The sequence below is a fragment of the Bison bison genome, unplaced genomic scaffold, assembly GCF_000754665.1.
Source record: "Bison bison bison isolate TAMUID 2011002044 unplaced genomic scaffold, Bison_UMD1.0 scf7180017864053, whole genome shotgun sequence".
In the NCBI taxonomy this organism is placed as follows: Eukaryota; Metazoa; Chordata; class Mammalia; order Artiodactyla; family Bovidae; genus Bison; species Bison bison.
This window is the reverse complement of record NW_011494625.1, coordinates 1,154,419-1,165,195: the sequence shown is the minus strand read 5'-3', so window position 1 is coordinate 1,165,195 and position 10,777 is coordinate 1,154,419. Positions and strand designations below refer to the sequence as shown.

Here is a 10,777-nt window from a genome sequence, read left to right as displayed (position 1 = left end):
ACACATCCTCGTATTGGTCTTACACACACTGCTCCTCCTACTAGGAAAGTCAAGTGTTAGTCACTCAGTCATGTCTGACTCTTCCAGACCCCAGGCTGATAGATATAGATATATAGATATCTAGATAGATATCTAGATATATAGCCTGCCAGGCTCCTCTGTCCATGGAATTTTCCAGGCAAGAATACTGGAGTGGGTAACCATTTCCTTCTCCAGGGGATCTTCCTGACCCAGGGATCAAACCCAGGTCTCCTGCATTGCAGGCAGATGCTTTACCATCTGAGCCACCAGGAAAGCTCTCCCATTATTCCCCACTCCACTTTGGAAGTGCCTGTGTTGTGTGACCATCGCCTTTCAAATCTATGTGCAGGACTAGATGGTCTCTAAGACTCCTTTCCACTCAGAAGAAATTAAACATAGGACGTTCACAGGTGGTTCTGATCTACTTGCCAACCTTGCAAGGAAGGTATAATTAAACCCAGGCTCAGAGACGTTCAGTAACTTGCCCGAAATCACACAGCCTAGGTCCAATATTTCTTCCACTTGTGACTGTCCTACCATGCAGATGCAACTGGTCTTGGACAAACTTTCTAGGCTCCTCGGTGCTTCTCATATGCAGTCAGGATGGAGAGCCATCACACTAGTGGCTAAAACTGAGAAGAAAGCTTGCACACGTCTCCTGGAAAGAATCGTTTCCCTCCAACACACCCCCTCCCTACACGTGCAGAAGTCACTTCGTGTGTGTGTTTCTCCTCTCCTCTTCCCACAAGGGACAATGTGGTGGGCCGGCCTGAGGTTTCAGCGGATATAATCACTGCTGACCATGACTTCAGCCACAAAATTAAAAGATGCTTGCTCCTTGGGAGGAAAACTATGACATAGGCTTTTTACAGACAGTGTATTAAAAGGCAGAGACATTACATTGCTGACAAAGGTCCATATAGTCAAAGCTGTGATTTTTCCCATAGTCATGTACAAATGTGAAAGTTGGACTATAAAGAAGGCTGAGCACCAAAGAATTGATGCTTTTGAACTGTGGTGCTGGAGAAGACTCTTGAGAGTCCCTTGAACAGCAAGGAGATTAAGCCAGTCAATCCCAAAGGAAATCAACCCTGAATATTCATTGGAAGGACTGATGGTGAAGCTGAAACTCCAATACTTTGGCTGCTTGATGGGAAGAGCCTACTCCTTGGCAAAGACCCTGATGCTGGGAACGTTTGAAGGCAAGCAAGAGATGGTGAAAGACGGGGAAGCCTGGTGTGTTGCAGTCCATGGGGTTGCAAAGAGTTGGACATGACTTAGCGACTGAACAACAATGAAAAATTTCCTAAGCTTTGCTCAAGGGAAGACAAGGATCTAGCCACTTCCACGTGCAGCCTTGTCTCCCTGGAAAACTGGAAGCGGCCGTGAGGGCTGTTTATTAAGAAGGGCTTTGTCGTCATTGTTGCTGTCACTTGCACTGAGGAGGGAGCGGTCTGTGCCTGCGTGGCCTCCTCCAGGGGAACCTTGAAGCTCTCAGGAAGCTCATTGAAAGTTTCCTTCAATTTTTTTGCCCAAAATGAGAAATACTCCTCAGGTGTCTGCTCTGTCTGCTCCCGTCCTGATTCCTGATTCAACATTTAGTCTTTCACACCATGTCCCGAGTACCGCCAAGCCCTGGGCACCGCACAGAGGAGCAGGGCCCATGCCTTCATCCTCAGAAACCTGAGGCAGTGCAGGACCACCTGGACCCCAGCCTGGGACCCCCACTGCGTGGTGCGGTGGTCCTTGGGGGTCAGGCAGGAGAGGCGGTGTCCTGTGATAATCCAGCGAACAAATATGGGCCACCCAGCAGGAAGGTCAGGCTGTGTGCTCAGACCACCCTGGGTGAAGATCAGGGCCTGTGCGATGCCCACCCAGAGGAAGAGTCGGGGCGTGTGCCGTGGGCTTGCACCTGCCCACGTCTGCACTTCTTCTCCACCACCTCCCCACCCTGTGAGCACAAACACTCTGCTGACCCTCTGGCTCGTAGTGCCTCATCCATAAAACAGAGATAATAGTACCTACTCGCAGGATTGTTGTGGTGGGGTTTAAATTAAATCATTTAAAACGTCCTGAAACATTATGAGTCAATAAATGTTGATTGTTTACCTTCCCCTGAGCAGAAGTCAGACTTCTTGTAAATTCAGAAATTTGTGAGAAAGTAGAGAAAAGTTGCCCTCTTAACCTCATCAAGTTTTCCCAGCACCTGGTAATGATCGTTGCATTTTACTTGATTTTGATGTTTACTAATCTAGGTGAGAATCATATCCACATAGATTTTACCTCGCTCAGTCCCAAAGTGTTCCTATGAAACTGGCAGAGCAAGTGTAATTATTTTCATTTTCTGGAAGCAGGAATGAGGTTCCGAGGATAAGGTGTGTACTTTTTAACAGCGCACACCCAAGATCAGAGCCCACGTTCTCTGCAGTTGATCCCATGCATTGTAGCTGCTGGTCTCTCGGCCTATCACGGGCTTCCTTCTCTCCATTTATTTAATTATTTTAAGCTTTAATGGGGTAAAATTGATATTCAGAATGCAGACATTTAGTGTATACATCTTGATGGGTTTGAACATATGCATATACCCGGAAAAAAAAAATTTCCCAGAAGCCACACAGCAGACTGCCTCTTCTCTCTAGAAGTAGGTCACTCTGTTACTGTCAGCTTAAAAGAAGCTTGAGAAAGAGAGTAATAGATAGGGTGCTTTCCGTTCTGCCTTAGGAGGTAGAATTTGCCAGCAAGAAAAAGGAATGAAAGAAATGGTTGGTGCTTGAATGACTTAGCATGGTGGATAATGTCATCTGCAGGGCTCTTAGACGCTACACTATTGAGAGTTAGAGGTTTTGGGGACAAGGACATTTGACGATGGCTAACGGCCTCCTCTCCCGTTTTTAGGTCAACAGTGACCTTGTTTACGTTACAGCTAAGAAAGATGGCACTCATGTGGTTGAAGCCCTTGATACCACCCACATTGGGAAGTTAATTGTGACCAAAGAAATTGGAGGAGATGGCATGAAGGACATCACGGACACCTACAAATTCCAGGAAGGTAAGCGGCTGCAGCCGCATGAGGCCTCTCTGTCCGCGTCACTGTGAGAGTCGCTGTCACCGTGAAACACATTCCGGAGGAGGCATGGCCTTCCGTGGCATCCGAAAGTTAGAACTCGAGCAGCTACGCCTCGCACCACAATTCTCCATTTCGTTTTAGTTTTACTTGTTTGTTGGCTTTGAGCAGAATTCCCCTTTACGTGGCTTCTGAAATAATTGGTTTAAAGTCGCATCTATTTTAACAGAATATAGAATGCGTTCTTATTCATAAAAATATGAAAGAATCTTAATTTTAATCTTAATAGAAAACATTACATAACTAATGTAATTTTAGTTCAATGATAAATTTTAAGTAACTATTCACAGTTGTTTGCTCTTGATGTTGTTTAGTCGCTAAGTCATGTCTAACTCTTTGCGAGCCCATGGACTGTAGCCCACCGGACTCCTCTGTCCATGGGATTCTCCAGGCAAGAAGACTGGAGTGAGTAGCCATTTCCTTCTCCAGGGGATCTTCCCGACCCAGGGATGGAACCCATGTCTCCTGCATTGTCAGGCAGATTCTTTACCACTGACCTACCTGGGAAGCCCTCACATTTGTTTAGAACCTTGTGAGCTTTTTTCATATGCATTGTTCCATTGACTTGGAAATTCCTTGATAGGAAGTATAGGGAATATAAATGGAGGTAGATAATATAAAATGAATAGGACATGACAACTTTACTGATTCAGGCCGATTAGGTTGAAGTCCTCCTTCAACCATAAAACAACGCTAAGATGGTTTTGTTCACCTTTGGAGTGTGGAGTGTTTCATGCAGCGCTGCTGAGTTCAGCCCCATCTCAGTCACTGCTGAGTGTCTACTGTCCGCCTGAAGCTGGTTTTGTGCTGGGCATCCCCACAGTGAGAAGGACCCACTTTCTGTTTCCGGACAAGCGATAGGTTCATTCTGCTGAAGGGGCTTTGAAAACAAAAAGGGACGCTCAGTCCAACCAGGAGATTCAGAAAAAGCAAAGCCTGATCAGAGAAGTCACAGACTTCAGTTAAAGGAAGCTGGACTCAGGCTTCTAGGAGATGGGAACATGATAAAGGCATGGGGTGTGAAGCAGCAAGTGTGTTTAGGGTCCTGCAGGTAAAGAATCCACCCACAGTGCAGGAGACTCGGGTTCGATCCCTGGGTCAGGAAGATCCCCTGGAGAAGGAAATGGCCACCCATGCCAGTATTCTTGCCTGGAAAATCTTATGGACAGAGGAGCGTGGCGGGCCACAGTCCATGGGGCTGCAAAAGAGTCGACATGACTTAGCAACTGAACAACAAGGCATTACTAATGCACCGGGCTCCGAGCACCCAGAGGCTGGAGTGAAAGTTCCCCAAGGTCGGTCGTGGACAGGAGGTGAAGGAGCTTGGGGGTCTTGATGGGGACATGGAATATATGTTACAAATGATTCACCACCAGAGCTTCTTAGGAATGGCATTTATTTTAGTGAATGGATAAAAAATGAAGAATAATTAGCATACACCTAAATATTCATCAGTATTCCTGAAATGCTGAGTGCAGAATGCATTTTAAATATTTTAGATCGGCTCCCTACTCTTGTTTACAAAAGCAATTTGCACTATAAAGAGAAAGTTTGCTGAATTGAGAACTCTTCTGCATAGCATTAGAGATTCAGGATTTGTGTCACCTGATGCCGTGAAGCTGTGCTGTGCTCCTGAAACGGTTGGTTCTTCTCTTCCTTGGCTTTCATTCACTGCACGACAGATACAAAAGACTTCTTTTCTTTTTGACTTTTTTTTTCTAAAAAGAGTGTTTTTAAAAAACATAAACACAGTGAAACAGAACAGATGAGCAATGCCCTTTTGTGACAGAGTGTCAGGCGAAAAGGTTTGGAAAGGAAAAGCAGCCCACGAAAGAAGGGAAAGAAACCGGCTGCAACATCCACTCATGCATTCATTCATCCTTCCAACAAGTTGCTGTTAGCCACCCGCCGCATTCCCAACACTGTCCACCTGGAGACTCCCACAGCCTGCCTCGCCATCTAAGGGAGAGACGGGCAGGCAGTGAGCCCTCAGCTTGCCGGGTGGTGGGTGCCCAGGACAGGGGTGGATGAACAGATGCCCGGGGACCACGGGGACGTTAGCAGTGGACTATATTCCTTGTGTTGTACGTATATCCTTGTAGCTTATTTTACACATAACAGTTTGGACTTGTTAATCCCTGCTCCATGCTGCCCCTCCCCCTCCTCGTTGTCACAAAGCAACAAGTACTGGGAAAAGGAAAGAAGACCAGGTCATGTGTTAGTGAGAGACGAGGGGACCAGGGTCATGTGTTAGTGAGAGATGAGCGGACCAGGGTCATGGAATTGGGGGGCACCCTGAGAAGCTGACATTTGAGCTGAGATCCAAATGATGAGAAGAGGCTTCGTCAGACATAAAGGGGACTCTCATGACACCCAGGTCATGAGAAGGTGGTTTTGACCTTGGTTCTGAGCCACAGAGGAGCTGTAGGAAATGTGATCTGACTTTAGATCATTCCCTCAGCCCCCAGTTCATGGCCCTGCGTTATGTGCGACATCAGAGCACAGAACAGAACTGCAGAGAGCAGGGGTTCTGCCCAAGTTGGGAGGCCCTGCGGCTCCTGCCTCCTCCCTGGGCCTGCGCTTCCTGGCAACCCCAGCCCGCCTCGCTGCTCATGCGGATGAGCTGGTCCCCAGAGAGAAGCCAGAGCTTCCTCCATCCGTGACCCACAGTCACGGATGTGACTCCAACCGTGAAGTCCCTCCTGTTGCCAGAAGCTTCCACTGCCCCTCCCCCACTCGGTCAGCCCAGCCTTTGCCCATGGAGGCACCTCTCTGCCCATGACCATGCTCCCACTGCTGGTGTTCACCTCCTGCATTCTGCCTAAATGCGTATTTGGTGCCCGTCCAAAGCGATAATCATTAATGCTCTCTGTCTTGGGGAGCTCTTTGCCAGATGCTTTCTGCTAAAATATTTCACTGCACTTTGCTTGTCACAGCCCCCCCTTCCCTTTAGAATTATCTCCCTCTAATTGATTGTAAACATGTGGCCTAGCCAATGCTTGTCCTGGACCAGTTGTTTCTGGCTCATTCTTGTAGTCTTGACAAGCAGGGAAATTGCTAACACACACACACACACACACACACGGAGAGAAATGCACATTCACTTGGTTGGCAACACCTGCTGGCATTTTCTCTGTCTCTGAAAGGTCCTGGAAGCTTCCGATTCGCATGCACATCCTGCCTCTAAACCACCTACCAACCCTGCCACACAAGGAAAGCGATGGCAGTGACAGCACTGCCCTGCAGAGTCGTTCTGAGGATTAGATGAGACAGTGCGCAGCGCGCACTTGCCAGGACACCCGTCACAGGTGTTGCTGTTCAGCCACTGAGTCGTGCCTGACTCTTTGTGACCCCGCAGACTGCAGCATGCAGACCTCCCTGTCCCTCACCGTCTCCCGGAGTTTGCTCAAGCTCATGCCCATCGAGTTGGTGATGCCATCCAACCATCTCACCCTCTGTTGTCCCCTTCTCCTCCTGCCCTCAATCTTTCCCAGCATCAGGGTCTTTTCCAATGAGTCGGCTCTTCACATCAGGTGGCCAAGGGGTTGGAGCTTCAGCTTCAGCATCGGTCCTTCCAGTGAATATTCAGAGTTGATTTCCTTTAGGATGGACTGACTTGATCTCATTGCAGTCCAAGGGACTCTCAAGAGTCTTCTCCAACACCACAGTTCAAAAGCATCAATTCTTCAACACTCAGCTTCTTCATGGCCCAGCTCTCACATCCATACATGACTACTGGAAAAACCGTAGCTTTGACTAGACGGATCTTTGTCAGCAAAGTGCTGTCTCTGCTACCTATCACAGAGTTAGCTCTTAATGATAACTGTTATCATCATTGACCTCTTCATCTCTGTTGCATTTCATTGTTAGGTAAAGTGGGAGAAAACAGGTTAAAAATTAACGTAACTATAAAAGTCAGCATTTTTATTTCAAAGTGATTCTTCTTTTGCTAGGCACTGGCAGGACTGGCTTTTTTTGGGTTTTTTTTTTAGGTTTATATCATTTATTTACTGCATCTTCATTGCTGCACACAGGCTTCTCTAGGTGCAGAGAGCAGGGGCTCCTGTCTTAGTTTCGGCTTCTCCTGTTCCGAAGCGGAGGCTCTAGGCACATGGATTCAGCAGTTGTGGCACATGGGCTTAGTTGCCCCAAGGCACGTGGAGTCCTCCTAACCCAGGGACCGAACTCACGTCTTCTGTACTGGCATGTGAATTCCTATCCACTGAGCCAGCAGGGAAGCCCCAGGATGAGTTTCTACAAGCCAAAGAATTTGCCTCTGCGTCACACAGGCACCAAGATACATCCAGAGGAAGTCAGACAGTAAAGACTACTGAGGAGGGTCAGCCCAGTCGAGAGTCACCAGCAGGGGCTCTGAGCCCCGACTTGTGCCTTCTTAGCTCCCCACGTGCATAGCGCCACTGTTTGATTCTTCCATCTCCCACTTTCTTCCCATCTCTCCTACCACCACCACTTTGGAAACCCTACTTAAGACATTTTCCTAAAAATAGCACACACGTCTCAAACTCTCCCACCAGATACCAAAAGGTGTCCCTCAAAAAAGATGTGTTCAGTGTCATATGAGTTTGGGAAACCTTATGTGAAAGTAAATAATTCTCAAGATGTCCCTGGTAGTCCAGGGGGTTAAGACTCTGCCTTCCAATGCAGGGGTGAGGGTTCGATCCTTGGTCGGGGAGCTGAAATCTCACATGCCTCAGGGCCAAAAATCAAAACATTAAACAGAAGCAATATTGTAAGAAATTCAATAAAGACTTTAAAAGGGGTCCACATTAAAAAAAAAAAAATAGCCTTAAAATAAAAGTAATCAAATCTCACCACAGTTGGGCTCCATCTCAAAACCTTGGCCAGGTTAATGAATGCTGTGGACACCCAGGAGACACCACGGCATAGCTCCCTGTGGGGACTTGACCTCTGAGCCTTCTGCGGGGGAGGCTTGTTCTCACTGAGCTGAGTGTATGGGCCGGGTCCTGCTCGGGGAGCATGACCTCTGCACCCTGATGGAGGCCCGTGACAGCAGAGAAAGGAGAGCGGGGCGGGGCAGCATCGGCCAGAGGGTGGGTCAGCGGGAGCACGTGGGGCAGGCCCAGATGGAAGGATACGCGAGGAAGAGAGATCTCGCCAGGCAGACCCACGAATGGGAGAAAACTCACGTTGTAGACGGTGAAAGGCAAGATGCAAGTCCTCCAGCGGCGTGGCTAGGAATCTGGGAGGGAAGCAAATAGATTCCACAGTGTGAGAGAGTTAGGTTTTGTCAATTCTGCCTGATGAGCCCTGAAACAGTGGCCATGGAAAAACAACCCGTAGAGTAAGCTCTGGAGCAACCCCTGTTCAGGTAGATCGAACCCAGCAGCCTGGGCAGGTTGACTCTCCGGGAGCTTGACTTTGCAGAATTCATAACATAGGATGGTGAAGACGCCCATAAAGGGAAGCTGTGTGGCTTGCAGAGGCAACCCAGCAAGTCCCGCATGTGCACCCCCAGCCCTCTGTTCGTTAGGGTGACTTTCTCGTGGGTGGCTGGCGTGCCTTTGTCCTCATCTCTGCACCTCTCCTAGGTCAAGAAGAAGAGAGGCTGGCCCTGGAAACCGCCATGATGTATGGGGCCAAAAAGGCCCTCAACACAGAGGGCGTCCTCAAATCGAAGTCTGATGTCCGCATGAACTTCGAGGTGGAGAACGCCGTGCTGGGCAGGGACTTGAAGGTCATCATCACCTTCCGGAACAATGGCTCCGCCCGCTACACTGTCACAGCCTACCTCTCCGGAAACATCAGCTTCTACACCGGGGTCTCCAAGGCGGAATTCAAGAAAGAGACCTTCGAAGTGACCCTGGAGCCCTTGTCCTGTAAGTTGACGGGGGGTCTGCTCCCTCCAGGATGTGGGAAGAACACCGTACGCATCACTAGGCTGTTGATCCACCCCCTCACACACACACAAACCTTTATTTAGTGCCTACGAGTCCAGATATTATTTTGTGCTGGTGACACAGCAGAGTTGCTCATGGAGTTGATGGTCTCCTGGAGGAAAGATGGGGGCTGGGCAGGAAACAATTGAATAAGCGAATATACACGGCTCTGCGTGGAATAGGAAAACACGAAGCAGGGTAAGGAAGACAAGAAGCGCCAGTAAGGGGCGGGGTGGCCAGGGAAAACCTCTCTGACAGGGTGACGTTTCACAGAAAACTAACAGCAGGGAAAGAGCTTTCCAGCCAGAAGAAAAAAAAAAGAGGGAAGGCCCTGAGGCCAGGGCTTGTGCGACGTGTTCATGAGCAGCAGGGGGCCAGGGTCAGAAACAAAGGCGTCTAGAGAAGGATGGGGGCACCGACCAGGCCAAGCCTAGAGGACTCTGTGAGGACTTTGTTCTGATTCCAGCGAGCTGCAGGGCCACGAGGGGGTTGTGAGCAGAAGCGTGCCCTGGTCCGACTTGGGTTTGAAAGATCACTCTGGCTGCGGTGTTGAGAACAGACCACGGGGCCGTGGAGCTGAGCTTTCGGAGAAGTTACGACGCTCTTGTGATAGTTCCGAGAGAGACGGTGCTGAGAGTGAGCGCGGCGCTGACAGCCGTCCGGTCTGGGCGTGTTCGGAAGGCCGAGCTCTCAGGACCGGCTGACTGGTTGGGTGTACGACGTGAGAGAAGGAGACTGTGGAGGAAACTAAACGAGATAATATATATGGAAGGCTTCCCGCGGGTGGGCTGTCAGCACGTGCTAACTTTGAACATGTTCACACTTCGGGAAACTGAGACCAGAAAGGGTGAGCTGAAGGGTTCAAGGCCACACGTAGCAGTTAGAAGTAAAGTGGGTACCGGAAGCCTCATGCCATTCAGGTAGAGGTGGTGAGCCAGCTCCAGGCATCCTTGGGCCCTAAGGGGGCTAGTTCCTGTTACCTGGGGTCCCGTGGCCCCTCAATCCCCCAGACTAGGAACTGTACACCGTCCTCTCCTGACCACTAGAGTTCCATCTCAGACTTCTTCCCCTCCTCTCCCTGATCCAGCAAGAGCATGAGCTCACCTGAGCTAGCAGACTAGAAGGCCTGAGACCTTAGCCGTCTGTCATCCACCCCTGGAGGCGGGGCCCGACTCAGTATCAACACGGCTCCCACCACTCAGCCCACCCCAGGCTTGTCCTGAATAACCTGAAGGGAGTCGGAGACTGTTTTTTGCTTTACCCTGCAAGCAGGTGGCACTAACTGCATGCAATAAACTGCCCGTTGCAGCTGAACGTGCATTGCAGTGTACTGCAAAAAAACCACAGGATTCTAGACCTTGATCAAGCAGGTCAGGGTCTATTGTCAGAGGGTCTGTTGCAGAGAAAGTTTTCCAAGTCAATCAGGAGCATATTTTCCAGATTGACGATTAAAGGGGATCTGTGAGCTAGAATCAGCTGGGAAGATGTGAATAACTTAAACCTTTCAGTATCTTCCAGGGTGCTATGCCTTCCACTCGGCTATATTTAGTTTTCTTTGCATTTTTGGGAAAAGAGACAAGGCAGCCCCTGTCTGTGTCTCCCTTGGCTTTCCCCAGACACCGTCAATGGTGCTGGCAGGATCCCAGTTCCACCACTCAGAGAATGAAAACCTATTCTTCTTTCTCTTGCCACGTTTAATAAACTTTATCTAGAA

At 49.2% G+C, this 10,777-nt stretch overlaps 1 protein-coding gene across 1 annotated transcript in view; it reads left to right on the top strand.

The window, feature by feature from the left end:
- F13A1 (coagulation factor XIII, A1 polypeptide) overlaps positions 1-10,777 on the top strand; it is a 148,304-nt gene that overhangs the window by 115,186 nt on the left and 22,341 nt on the right. Inside the window, exons 11-12 of the mRNA XM_010835833.1 lie at positions 2,917-3,070; positions 8,716-9,003. Of these exons, the coding sequence (XP_010834135.1) occupies positions 2,917-3,070; positions 8,716-9,003 (442 nt within the window). The remainder of the gene's footprint in view (positions 1-2,916; positions 3,071-8,715; positions 9,004-10,777) is intronic.